Source organism: Pecten maximus, chromosome 10 (assembly GCF_902652985.1).
Source record: "Pecten maximus chromosome 10, xPecMax1.1, whole genome shotgun sequence".
Taxonomy (NCBI): Eukaryota; Metazoa; Mollusca; class Bivalvia; order Pectinida; family Pectinidae; genus Pecten; species Pecten maximus.
In genome coordinates this window covers 13,412,167-13,426,880 of record NC_047024.1, presented here as the reverse complement: position 1 = coordinate 13,426,880, position 14,714 = coordinate 13,412,167, and the positions used below count along the sequence as shown (strand labels likewise).

Genomic DNA, 14,714 nt, shown 5'->3' with positions numbered 1-14,714 from the left:
GATGAGTTGTAAGAATCTGCTGTCTGATTGCAGGAAGTGGGTGTTGTAATATCAACAGTAATGATTCCTCACAAAGAGGTGTATTGATTTCTATCACCGACATATGAATGTCTTGTGCATCCAATGCTACAATAACACGCTCGTGAATAAAGAAAATGGAATTGGATTTAAGTCATTGCATTCCAATATTAGAATAACGGAATAAAATATTAAAATCACTATTTCAGTGTAGATTGGTTTCTCTATATTTGAGTGCGAGTTGCTAACTCAGAGCACGTGTATAGTGGTTTATCATAATCTGTCACGGAGGGTAACTTTGTCAATGTAGATAATTATATCACTATACTGTTATAACTAAGGGTTACTGTCTATGTCAATGTAGATAATTATATCACTATACTGTTATAACTAAGGGTTACTGTCTATGTCAATGTAGATAATTATATCACTATACTGTTATAACTAAGGGTTACTGTCTATGTCAATGTAGATAATTATATCACTATACTATTATAACTAAGGGTCACTGTCTATGTCAATGTAGATAATTATATCACTATACTGTTATAACTAAGGGTTACTGTCTATGTCAATGTAGATAATAATATCACTTTACTGTTATAACTAAGGGTTACTGTCTATATCAATGTAGATAATTATATGCAATGTATCTAATTTCTATTATCTGTTATAATTAAATAAGGGATAGTGTTTATGTAGATCACGATGCAGTCTTTATGGAATGAAATAAGCTTTAATTACAAACATGTAGGAATAGTAACTTTTTCGATTGATTTATTGTTTACGTCATTTTATATTATTTACATAAATAGTTTATATGATTTAGACGGACTGGTATGTTCTGATGTTCCTCAAAATGATTGCTATTTAAACAAAATACTCTTGTCTAACATACGATTTTCTCTCGATCCTTTTTGACGTGTCTTTTACGTTACTACTGCATCAGAACTCTAGGAAACCGACCATTACTGACATCCTCAGACATCTGCCAAGTCTACACAGTCATATTATATCTGATTTTATAGGGATTTTTCGATAAACGCTTCGGGTGTCAATAATGACAGATGTTAGATTCCTCTTGGCTAAGAGCTTCGCTATAATTTGAATATTTGAACTCTGATCAATCGTGGAATTGTTTTGATGTACATCTGGTGCGTATATATATATATAAGACTCTACATTAGTACTCGTTCCATTCGACATTGATGGATAGGGTCTAAGAGTTTTTATTTCAACGATCCCTAGGAAAGTTTAATGAAAATTTCGGAACGAGATGTAATATATCGTAGAAACAGAATATTATCAGACAGATATGATACTGAAGATGGCGATATGTTCACTCATTGTGACAGAAACACCACGATGAATTTTATGCCATGAAGATATGACGTCAATTAAACAATTGGAGCCTGTCACCAATTACAGCTCCGCTAGCCCTCATTACTATACATACTTAATCCATACCACAATTAATGTAATGATGTTTGACGAGTAGTTATGTGATAATAATGACCTTCATTTTATATTATATATATGTGTTTCAGGTACACAGAGTGGAAACATTTCTGTCAAAAGCGAAGGGAATTCCACATTTTACGACATGTTAGCATATACGGCACTGAGAGTGAACCTGACTGGTCGATCGGAAGTCGTTGTGTCGTCTGCTGAGCCAATTCAAACTTTATGTACCACATGGGTACAGCGTGGAACATCACATGACCAGCAAGTGTACCGGAACCAGTATTTACCACTCCCAGTTGACCTTATGTCAGGCTGTAATGTAGCCGTAGTTCAAAATTGCGGAAACAGTACTTGTATCATTGCCATGAGCGCGAGCATGTCGGAAAACTTAGACATCAGAAAACTGAGTGAGAAATCAAAAACTACTGTGGCGTCCGTAAGGACTACTGTTCTTGAGGACAGAAAATACCATATATGGAACATTTTGAATCTCACTGACGGCGCTTATGTACTGGAGACACAGGATAATGTTCCTCTGATGGTTTTTGTTCAGGACCTATCTATCGGACGTTTCTTTCCTCTCGAAACCTCGGCGTGCAACTCATCTATGAACTCACAATCATTTCCAGGCAAAGGTTCTTCGACTGGCGTTGTGATAACTCCACAGTATCTAGTGGAAAATTCAACAGGAGAACCTAACGCCTCCTTACATAGCAATACTACCACGGGAATCGATTCGACTGGCTCGTCCATCACCGGCTCAATCAACAATGCGTCAGTGACCTCAACGGTGAGGTCAACCACAACACCAACAAAACATGTGGTCGTATCAAAATATTCCTTCATGTACAATGAAATTTCCGATGATGACAGAATTCCTTAATGAATATATGATAGCTGTTATCGTTTCTCTTGGAACAGCCATCTTCGCTGTGGTCGCTGTACTTTCTACGTTTTTATTGTTAGAAGTTCTCTCAAGGAGAAGACAACTCGGAAACAGCAAGATCAGACCTATGGTCTCTTAGATACGTAGTTTTATTGTCTCCAGCAAAGTGTTCATGTTAACTCTTGTTTTGTTGGTATCTTAATTATGAATCAAATAAATCTATTTTTACAACTTCAATTGAATTTTTCAACCACTTTGCATTTTAAGATTGAAACAGATTAGTCGTGAACTCCTGAAGACATGCAATTTGCATCCCATTAACGCCATGTATAGGAAGAGTCATGCTTTTTACAAATCATATCAGAATCAACGCCAAAGGAGCAAGACAGTTAAAGCTAAAACTCTATTTGACATTGGTTTTAGGAATATAAAAATTAAATCCAAAGATGCAGTATTTCATCAAACACATTTTAGGGGTTAGACCTTAAATTTAATGCGGAGTGATGAATTTTCAAACCTTTTTTATAAACAAATATTTTATATTTCAAATGCAACGACAAGTACAATGAACTGTAAAAATAACGTTCATATTAAGAATGTATCTTGAGATATTAGGCAATACCTGTTAATGTGAAGTAAATATATTTATTTCAGGGTGAACAATAGTCATTACATAATTCATATTCATTAATGCTAATAAATGACGATATCCTAATATGATTTTATAGTTGTCATCACCCCAGTTTTCATTTTTTTGAAGTGAGGTTAACCGCATTTGACCAAGATTTTTATGGCGGGTGTTGTCGATTTGACCTAGATTTGTATGGTAGGTTTCGTCGATTTGACCTAGATTTCTATGGCGGGTGTTGTAGATTTGACCTAGATTTTTAAGTCGGTGTTGTCGATTTGACCTAGATTTGTATGGCAGGTGACGTCGATTAGGTCTAGATTTGCATAGTAGGTATCGTCGATTTGACCTAGGTTGGTATGGCGAGTGTCGTCGATTTGACCTAGATTTGTATGACGGGTGTCGTCGACTTGACCTAGATTTGTATGACGGGTGTCGTCAATTTTATCGGATTAATATGGTGGGTGTCGTCGAAAGTGAAGAATATTTACCCTTTCGGAAACATTTAATCGCCTTCTGCTTTTTTCTTCAAATGTCTCCATGCAAATCTATATTTTTATTCTGATTTGCTTTTGTTTTATCGATTTTGAGTTAGAATTACAGTTTCGTGATTTTGTCTGTATGCTCTGCTAGTTTAATCACACTGAAAGTAATAGTTAGTCAGTATTGTGGAGGTGGAGATTCAATTTTTGTTCCATACTTGCGTTTTGTTTGGAGCTGGAAAGCCATTTTCGACGTGTTGGCTTGGATTACATTTCCGTAAATCATAGTTGTTAAAGGAAATGAAGGGAAATGTTGGCTGGGATATGGTTGTTGGAGGGTTGAAGGGGATTGGTAGGTGGAGGAGGGTAAGGGTCGGAGGGGATTGGTAAGTGGAGGAGGGTTAGGGTTGGAGGGGATTGGTAGGTGGATGATGGTAAGTGTTGGGTGGGATATGGTTGGTGGAGGAGGGTTAGGGTTGGAAGAGATGGATAGGTGGAGAAGGGTAAGGGTTGGGTTGAAGAAGGGTAGGTGGAGGAGGGTAACCCATGACTTGATTACATGTTGTCCTGTTGAGTGTAGTTCGTGTGACGTTGGTCGTGGTTTGTATCCTGTTGATTGTCTTTCGTATCCTGTTGGGTGTGGTTCGTGTCTTGTTAAGTGTGATTTGTGTCCTGTTTTGTGTAGTGTGTGTCCTGTTGGGTGTGGTTCGTGTCTTGTTTTTTGTGGTTCGTGTCTTGTTGGGTGTGGTTTGTGTCATGTTGGGTGTGGTTCGTGTCCTGTTGGGTGTGGTTCGTGTCATGTTGGAAGTGGTTCGTGTCCTGTTGGGTGTGGTTCGTGTCTTGTTTTTTGTGGTTCGTGTCTTGTTGGGTGTGGTTCGTGGCCCATTGGGTGTTGTTCGTGTCCTGTTGGGTGTGGTTCGTGTCATGTTGGAAGTGGTTCTTGTCCTGTTTGGTGTTGTTCGTGTCCTGTTGGGTGTGGTTCGTGTTTTGTTGGGTGTGGTTCGTGGCCTGTTGGGTGTGGCTCTTGTCCTGTTTGGTGTGGTTCGTGTCATGTTGGCTGTGGTTCTTGTCATGTTGGGTGTGGTTCGTGTCCTGTGTGGTGTGGTTCGTGTCTTGTTGGGTGTGGTTCGTGTCCTGTTGGGTGTGGTTCGTGTCTTGTTGGGTGTGGTTCGTGTCATGTTGGGTGTTGTTCGTGTCCTGTTGGGTGTGGTTCGTGTCATGTTGGGTGTGGTTCGTGTCTTGTTGGGTGTGGTTTGTGTCCTTGTCCTGTTGGGTGTGGTTCGTGGCCCATTGGGTGTGGTTCTTGTCCTGTTGGGTGTGGTTCGTGTCATGTTGGGTGTGGTTTGTGTCCTTGTCCTGTTGGGTGTGGTTCGTGGCCCATTGGGTGTGGTTCTTGTCCTGTTGGGTGTGGTTCGTGTCATGTTGGGTGTGGTTCTTGTCCTGTTGGGTGTGGTTCGGGTCTGTTGGGTGTGGTTCTTGTCCTGTTGGGTGTGGTTCGTGTCTTGTTGGGTGTGGTTCGGGTCTGTTGGGTGTGGTTTGTGTCCTTGTCCTGTTGGGTGTGGTTCGTGGCCCATTGGGTGTGGTTCTTGTCCTGTTGGGTGTGGTTCGTGTCCTGTTGGGTGTGGTTCTTGTCCTGTTGGGTGTTTTTCGTGTCCTGTTTGGTGTCGGTCGTATCCTGTGTGGTGTTTTTCGTGTCCTGTTTGGTGTCGGTCGTGTCCTGTGTGGTGTTTTTCGAGTCCTCACTATCTTTACGGGGTGTCTCCATGTCATGTTAGGTGTCGTCGATAGTATAATTCACTTTAGGAATCACTATAAAGATGATATCAGTTCCGCGCTATCATAAGGAGACAAACACGAATACAACATACCACAGCCTCACAAAATACACACTCACCACACACATGCAGCTCGCCCACAGAGGTTAAAAGTTGAAAGAACGTTAAACAATGCAACACCAAATCTTTTTTCTATTGACATTTCGTCCCAACAGACTCGGTTGTGAATATGTGCTACCAACAGAATGCACGGGATGTCAATCTATATATAAATCAATCATCTGTAATTGATTAGCCGCGTTAAATTCTTATAATCGATCTCACGTGACAGGTCGGTGCTAATTAGTTGAGTGAATATCCTCATTAAGGTGTACTGTAAAGGTGTGTCTCTTTGCATGGTTTCATTGGCTTCCACAGGGGATGAAATATGTTTGTCTTGAGGACAAAGAATCACTTGTCACATACTTATTGACATTCAATGACCTATTGACCCTTCCGCCAGATCCATAATGTATCAACATGTTGTCTGTTTACGTGTAGCCTCTAATGACGCAGTAGGATCTGTCGGATATCTTATCAGCATTTTAATTCTTATGGTAATTATGTAGAGTCAGTAAAAGTAAACTCTTTCTAATGATAGATTTAATTGATCTACGATACAAGATTAACATACATCAGGTAGGTCATTTATCATGGTAGAAATATACTCACAAGAGATATACATAATGAAACAGAATGGAACAAACCAATCACTTCTAAATGAAGTACGACACTCATAGAGAAAAGACGAAATATTGGTAATGTGTTATGACTTTCAGATGTCAAAATCATTATTTTATTTGATTTCTGAAACAACTAGACAATAGCCATGTTAATGATTGAAAGATATTTTATTCCTTATAATTCAAAACGAAAACAGTCTATACGTGGAGGTGGACCAAGTGAATTTTACTGAACGCGTTGATCATTTTAAATGTCTCTAGATCGATAAACCAGAGATAAATGTACTGCTCCAGAAAAATATCCATAGTTTGAGATAATGACATGTTCACTCTGACCTAAGGACATTTCTGACAAAACAAAAATCATTTAAAGAAACAAATGTCGCAATTTATAAAAGTCCTGCATTGCTGTTTTGTATCAGAAGATTAATTATGTTCAGAGTATTTTCTCAGTGTTGTGTACGCTGTCACATGGAACATATGTCGTAATTAGAAATGGTAAATAAGGAGATACTGGTTTACCTGATTATTATATGGGCATTTGTATTGCATTTTTAGGCAAATACTTAAATCAATAACTAACGAAGGTTAGTTGGATGAATCTCCGATTGATACAGAGTCAAACAGCAGCTGACTTTAAAAGCTTTTTACAGCTTTAAAAGTAATCAAAGCAAATTCATAACAAAATATTCACGAGGATGTGTTGCTGCTGGAACATTAAGCAATCTACTATGACGAAAATGATAGCTGCCTCCTGTATCAATAAATGGTTATAAAAGCTCGTGAATATAAGAGGGCAGTTCTTATTATGGATATGAAAAATGCAATATTTCTATGTCTACTTTTAATAAGTGGTATTGAGCAAGATTCTTGACAAAGTATAGCATGGTTTGTTCCCCGTCTTAAGTCAATAATGATGCTAGTTGCTTTTTATTGAATCGATTCCAAGACGTCACACTCAGTGATTACAAGTTGACCATACAATATTTGAATATTCCATAATCGGTAGAAATGTGGTGTACAAATAGTTAAGAAAGATGTTCTATCAAGTATGATGTTTAACATTCTAAGTATGTTGATTCGTTGATAGCTTTGTCATAGATATAATTTATGTGGGTTGACCAGTTTGCCGTTGTGTTGAAGAATAAACCTAAGTACGTATGGTATGTAACATTGTTAATAACTAGGTTATTGAAATACAGAGTCAATTCGCCTAGAAAAAAAAAGAAAAAAAAGAAGAGATACAGTTTTATGAGGATAAAAAAGGTATGCCCGGTTTCTCAGCCAATAAAGATTTTTTTTCTCATATCCTCTTTTGAAATGGCAGCATATTCCTGCCGATTACCTGCAATGAGAGTATATCAAGAAGTAGAGTCAGTAAACAAATAAACATTTCAATTCCTATTATCACCAATATCATCGATAAACAACAGAAATAGATATGGCCCTAGAACTGAGCCTCGGGGTTTCCCTGCCTGTATTGTTTTCCAAGTAGATTTGAATCCATAAATGACCACTCTCTGTCTTCTATTATTTAGATCAGATAAAAACCATGTTAATACGTTACCAGTTATGCCATACGTTTGTAACTTGTAAAGTAAACCATCGAAAGCTTTACTGATATCACAAAGGATCATTCTTGCCTCTCTACCTTTTATCCAAATGATTTGTAATTGTTCCATATATAGCTAGGCGTTGATAAGTTGTCGAATCCTTAGGTAAATAAACCTGACTGATTTTTGGAAATAATGTTATTTCTAGAGAAATGATTTAGCATGTATTTCGAACTTTTAATATTTTGCTGAGAATAGGATTAACAGAGATTGGCCTATACTTAGATGGTTCGTACCTTAAACCATTACCTTTATATATAAGGGTAACAGGTTATTTTTCCAAACATTAAGAAGTATGCCAGAGGATATTGACTTATTGAATATAATGTGAAGAGGCTTTATATGTGTGTGGGAAACAGCCTTAATGAATCAAGGAGGGATGGTATCAGGACCTGCGGGTTTGTTAGCATTGAGCAGATGAAGTTGGGCAGAGATGTCTTGTTCTGTGATGTTGAAAGTGATGCTGAAATTGTGTGGTGGTTGTGAACAGTCAGAGGGTAGATCGTTTTTCTCAGTTACGGATATGGAGGTAAAGTAATCATTAAATGATTCAGCTTTGTGAGTAGGATATATTTTCAGTTCGCCATTAATGATTAACGGATTATCAGCTTCGCTTTGGTTTTTGAAGTTCATTACATATTTTGCGATTCGCCACCATTTTTCAGGCAGTATAGATTTGTCAATTAAAGCTCATTGCAGTTTAGATAGATATTTGGTCGCTCGGGTTAGAGAAATCACCTGGTTCCGAATAGTTCTAGATTTGTTCCAAGAAGCTGGCTGGCATATTTTGTAATTTTGCTTTAGAATGTTGACGATTTCTTTGACCTATTTTTAGTCGAATATCATTTATCTTCCACATTTTATCGTTAGGTCTTAAAGTGACTGTTTTTATTAAGTACAAATCGGTTAATAGCTTTGTATTTGGGCATCCAAGTCGATAGATCTAAGACATTCGTTAGCTGTTTCATAGTCTATATTGTTAAAATATAAAAAAAAATTCTTGTATGTATGCTTTTTTAGTGATTTAAGATTGATGTCAGTACTTACAGGGCAATGGAAGGAAGGGAAGAGATGTATTCCTAAGATGCTCAGAGACAGTATTTTCTAATCTTTATTTTACTAGAAGCTTATGAAGGTGTGAGTTAGGATTAAGATTTAACATGTCTTGATTTATGTCACCTACAAGAATAATGTCTCTTTGTGTATCGACAAAGTTACCAAGCTTATTGTCAAGTATATTTCAATAATTAACTAAGAAATTAGGGGGTCGATATAGACAGCCAAAAAGAATGATTTTGTTGTGAATAGTAATTTTAGTCCATATTAGCTCCAGATTGTAAGATTCCAGGTCTGGTCGACGTTTAATATTGATATTCTGTTTAGCGTATATCAGAACATCAATACTATTGTTATAGTATTCCTCCTGAAAGCATTACCAACATTTTCAAATGATAAATCGTTGTCAGAAATACATTCAGTGAGATGGGTCTCAGATATACATTATCAATCAAAATTGGAATATAAAGCTTCAAGAATGTGTAATTTGTTTCTCAGTGAATGGACATTTATGTGACATAGATATATTTTCTTGAAGAATATTTGGATTTGGACCTGGATTTGATTGAATATCAACGCATGAGATCAAAACGTAAAATGGCTTTAACAAAACATTTATATTAATGAGAGACGAGTTCATTAAAGTGATTTAAAAATATTGTCGATGATGCTTTGTTGGCAAAATAATAATGACACTCTGTTAGCAAGCTATATACCGTATGTTGGCAACTATCCTCGAAGTTCTGTAGGTAATTTGCTGAGGCTCAAGAAGCAACTTATCGCCACCCTGTAACGAGACAAAAGACAAGAAAAAACAAGCCTTGATTGTAATTCAAAAATAATCAAAACGAGGGTAAAATGCGCACAAAAGATAGAGTTGCATCGATACCAAAGAACAGTACGGGGGCATAACATCAGGACGTACAGTATACTCGAGGGGTTTTTTTTTATTCATTTACGATTCCGGTTAATAGCACGTTTAATCTAATTACATTGATTCAGGAAAACAGAAAATTTCGACGATCGTGAGAAGATTTCTTCATTGACCAGAATCAAAGTTATGTTCCCGTTTACAGTCGACATTTATCACAGAAATCGTGATATTTCATCGTAATAATCATAATCATTTGACGCACTGTGTTAGCAGGTGCTCTGACAATGGAGTGATTACTAAACAACAGCCGCACCGTTAGCAGACAAACAAAACACTCCTTACAAACAGTCTAGGCACCGTGAGCAGCCAACCGAAATTATGCCGGCAGCACACCCCACTCTATGAAAGCATTTGAGGTACTGTGGGAGCCAATCTCCGCTCTTGCTTGGAATGAATCGACAATCGAGATAGCGAAGACAACATACGCTCTGTTATCAAACACATGCGATGTTCATTTTTTCCTAAAAGCTTTGTTTTGTATTGCGTTTCGAAAAGATCATGTGACGTTAACAACATTTGCTGCGAAAGTAAATTCCGAAATAATAAACGTCAGATGATAAAAAAAAATGACAAAATTATGGAATAAATAAATATCAGATAATAAAAATGTCAGACATATTGAAATAGAATGCAAAACAGCGGAAATTGGGAAGAAATCATACCCTGGACGTCTCTTTAATGATGGTTATTCTGATGAAGAGCACATCCCCAACCAATTAGATAGTATTATAATGCACGAAAGACAGCCGCCATTACAAACTATTTTTGGAACATTCTGAAACAAGTCAATAATTAATTGTTGTTTATGAACATCGGCTACAGAGTATCCGTCTGTGCTGGGAATACCTTGGGAGTCACCCCAGATCACAGGCAGATGGTATGACGTAAGGGACTGTGTTATAGAGTGTATACGTTAGCCCGTTATAATTTATTTGTCTGGAATCCTGTGAGAGTTATAGGACAATAACTTTCCAGAGAAGGCAGTTTAATCCTTATATTTCCGTTTTAAATTCTAGTTTTTTTTATATTCAACCTGTAACAATGTTATCGTATTCTAAAAGTCAAAGATGGAGTTTCCGGCAACGTTAATTTCCCATGGGGTCGGCCTAAATAATTGTTTTCCCTTAGATACCACTAACCGACACCTTGCTTCGTGCCATAATCAACTAATTACGTGCCTAAATTACTAAACTAAGAACGCAGACTGTCACAAAAGAAAAATAATCATTTATTGTAACAAAATAGGAAAGTTTAAATCATAAATTAAATACTAAGTACTAAAACAGTAAGTATACCACCGATGATTTTTTTAAGCATTTTGTTAAAAAAATCAATTTTTTGGTGACGTTTCGAATGTATCCATATTCAGCCCATTAAAGATAATTGAAGCGTTTAGAGAGCTTTATCACTTACCCTGCAAAACAGCAAAACTTTACCATATGTGCAAAGTGTGTATCATCCCAATCACCCCAAACCTTTATTACAGATGTACCTTTCATAATATATAATAACCCGTATCACGCTTACAGGTAACGCCGACATGTGCTGACCACATCCTTAATGACCATCGTTGTTTATTATAATTAGACTTTAAATACGATACATATAACATGACCGATATTGATTGAATCAATCTTGCAACAATATACCAAAGATTTCTCAATCTCATTATTCTGTTAAAATTACTTTTCTATATTTTCTTCGAGTGAATGGCTTCTATGTCCATGATTTTAAATACTATATTAAGCGCTTCTATCCTATTTATAAAATAGCGTCTGACGCCTAACAATGAGAGAAAGGTGTGTAGGTGCGGTATGTAAAGTTATCTTTAGGAGAGACATTAAAACCAAGAAATCTGCTAGAAACATCAGACTTCCCAGCACAATTGGTTGCTTGATGTTGGAACATTCCATTATTATCCATAGAGGATCTACTTTACATTTTGCTATGAAGAGCTTCAAAACTATAAAAAAAAATGTCGTGTCAATAATCATCATGTTTTTGTTCTCATAGGGAAAGCTCTTAACACTAATGGTGGTATTCGTACTGATGATAGATATGCTATAAAAGCAAGAGTTTTCATTTACTCTGCATTTTTCCACTGTTGATGATGTAGGTTGTAAAGTGAACAGGTTGGACGAAAAGACATTTTCTAGAAAAAGATTCACTTTGTTTGTCATCTTTTGACAGTGGTACTTACACCCCAACCACGAGGATGCACGTGCTACTGTCGTTCTGAGTGAAGATGTGGAAGTCGTGGAAACAGTGTTCAACTCTTTTTTGCATGTCAGTTTCCAGTATATCGAAAACATTTCATTCCATAGTAAAAACATTAGACATAACTTCTGTTCCATTGTTCCTTGGACTTAAACATTTTACAAGATACAACATTCTGGAGTACAACACAGTGTTCTCCGAAACATTTTTTATGGCAAGTGGGCGACTGTTATTCTTGACGGTACATATATCTTTCTTCTTTAGATGTCTGATCACATGCTCCAGAGAATCTCCAACTGTGGCTAGAAGAGTTGAAGTTCATGATCATAGCTCTACCTGATGGCTACATTCTTGACACAGTAGGGCGTTTTCCTCAAAGCGGCAATGATGTAAAAGCCAACATGAGTAGTCTCTCCAGGCTGAGATGATAATGCCGTTGTTGATCGAGGGCTTAGGGATGTTTTGCCAGATTTGGAATTACGTTATTTGAAAGATGCTGTCCTAACTAAAGCCTTGGCAGACTCAACATAGCGACGTACAAGCTTACCTTGATGTACCCAAACCTAAATCTAGACGGGCAGTGCAGTCATATCACGGACAATTCGAGCAATGGCTGTTTTTTTTTCTAAACTCAACCTGCCTCCAACTATTTCATGGATGTCGACGGGGCACTCGTTAGAATAGCAACAGCCTATCTCAGTGGCATTCGAGAAACGGTTAATGTTAAAACACCAGAGTGGGATGCAAAGGATAGGGCGACGGCTGATAAAATGAGAGCAAGCCTTAGTGTTTACAGCACCTTGCTCAACGTATGAAAGATAAGCCCGATCTTACCAGAAACGCCGAGTAACTAATTGTCAAACTAGACGAGACTGCAGGTATTTGTGACTTTCTTAAGTTAAACATGGAATACACTCGCACAATATCCTGTAGTAAATACTTTGTACCAAATATCACTTGCAGCTGGCTACATTAGTACCCACCTAAATGATGATCATGACTACGCGATCATTTACAGGGGCATTGTACGATATCATATCCGCTCACGGCATAAGCATAAGAGCAACGCAAAGTACGCAAAGTTTGGATCCAGCATGACAGCTTCGACAACATTTATCTCATCAAGGATTATTATTTCCGGTGTCCTACTTCACAGAGACCCATGGGGTATATGCCAACGTAGCCAGTATTCTATACTTTTTAGGATAATATATACATTTGGAAGCCAGTAAGCGTTCGCATTCAAAAGTGAAAAGGTTTAAGACAAAGCTAAAGTAATATAGATTTCGCAACTAACAGGTATTAGGTATGTAGACTTTGACAATTAGGACTACGATGTGGACCAGAACTGACATGGCCATTCAGATTCTAGGACGAGGAAGCCATATTGAATTCAAGATTAGGAGGTTTAATGTGTAAAGCAGCATAAATATACCATGTACCGTTAGAAAGTTGATTCACAGTTGTAAGATAAATTATTATTCGTGATTATCTGGGAACGTGACGGCCATTTTCAAAGTAGAAACTGAAGTTTTTAGTTTTATTTCAGTTTTATTTCAAAGCAAAACAGATTTTCCCATACACTCGTTTTTCTTTTAAATATTACACAGCAATATTATCAATACAACCTCGTGGAAATAAACAACATCATTTTTTTATTAACATCTTTTATCATTAGGATGTTCATCTTTAATACAACAGAACTACATAAATTGTTGCAAATTGTTCTTCGTATCACTGCACCAATGTAAAAATTACGAAAAATGAATTTTGTTTGGTAAGGATTTATTGACAACGCAGAGAAAATAGAAATACTGTAATATACACACAAAACATGGCATATCGCCAACAACCTCAATTCGTCGAGAGAATTCTTGTACGAAATAGGTTGCACTGCGAACAAATTATTTAAAGAAATATCATATTTTTCGGACGCGACTTCTGTTGAACGATAGGGGTAGAGGGCATATGTCATATAAGCATATAGTACCTATATTAGTGGTACACGACCTATAAGAAACTTATCTCTCCTAAAAATGACCTGCTGTCACGTTGTATAATTCTTAAGTGGTGACTACATTTATAAGGTTTTTTGAACATCTTTTTCTTCCTGATATCTCCCTTTACACTGCCTAACTTTTGGCCTTAAGTTGAGCTTTCTCCCTTGTGAGGAAGGCTTTGGGTTCTTTTCCTGATCTTCATATAGATATATCAGAGTCTTTTAACACGAAAGTGTCTACTTCCCTGCTTATCAATAGCATGGGGGGGGGGGGGGGGGGGGGGGGTCATGTCCACATCAGCTCGCCACTACCACAAGGAAACTCATACGAACATACAGCACAAATATTCAACACATACACCCACATACTTAATGCCGTCCTCAAATGACCATTGCTGTTGGTCGGGCGTTACATCAAATAAAACCAAGCTGTTGACATGTAACAGGGAACACTGTTATAATTATAACAAATTACAATACTGTAGCTGTTTTGAGAGTTTGCTAGTGTCAATCGGTATATTGATTTCAGTATTAAAGACCAACAATAGCAACATAAATTTGATTTTATTAAATATGCAAAAAACAAAATGGTGGTTACATTTTGAGGATGGTTGTTGAGATTGAAACACGTTGATCCATTTATTGGTTATAACCGCGATCTGTGAAATTAAAGATATCGACGGCCAAAAATTTTATCTCCTTCAGTTATCGTTCAATTCAGGAATAAGGCACGATTTCGAAAAAAAGACATTTCACTAATACGGGTTACAGATTGCTTCCTGAAATTAATCAAAAATGGGTTATAAAAATGTTAATTAGAAAATCATTTGTCCTTGAGTAAGCAATAAATTTGGAGATTTATGCTTTTTCACGACCAGCACAGTGACCTCATTTTATCACATACCAATGTAAACTCACAA

The 14,714-nt window shown here is 37.1% G+C and overlaps 3 protein-coding genes across 3 annotated transcripts in view; 1 reads left to right on the top strand and 2 right to left on the bottom strand.

The window, feature by feature from the left end:
* LOC117336376 overlaps positions 1 to 2,605 on the top strand; it is a 35,910-nt gene extending 33,305 nt beyond the window's left edge. Inside the window, exon 5 of the mRNA XM_033896882.1 lies at positions 1,566 to 2,605. Coding sequence (XP_033752773.1) covers positions 1,566 to 2,365 — 800 coding nt within the window. The 3' untranslated portion in view covers positions 2,366 to 2,605. The remainder of the gene's footprint in view (positions 1 to 1,565) is intronic.
* A 1,343-nt stretch (positions 2,606 to 3,948) lies between these two features.
* On the bottom strand, positions 3,949 to 4,899 carry LOC117336539 (putative uncharacterized protein ENSP00000383309). Its single transcript, XM_033897151.1, has one exon. The coding sequence runs from the start codon at positions 4,897 to 4,899 to the stop codon at positions 3,949 to 3,951; it is 951 nt and encodes a 316-aa protein (XP_033753042.1).
* LOC117336538 (repetin-like) lies at positions 4,896 to 5,243 on the bottom strand. Its single transcript, XM_033897149.1, has one exon. The coding sequence runs from the start codon at positions 5,241 to 5,243 to the stop codon at positions 4,896 to 4,898; it is 348 nt and encodes a 115-aa protein (XP_033753040.1).
* Positions 5,244 to 14,714: the final 9,471 nt, after the last annotated feature.

What these genes read in the sequence shown, in the direction of transcription:
- LOC117336539 (XM_033897151.1), bottom strand. Translation starts at nt 4,899, where the DNA reads ATGACACGAACCACACCCAACAGGACAAGAACCACACCCAATGGGCCA.
- LOC117336538 (XM_033897149.1), bottom strand. Translation starts at nt 5,243, where the DNA reads ATGGAGACACCCCGTAAAGATAGTGAGGACTCGAAAAACACCACACAG.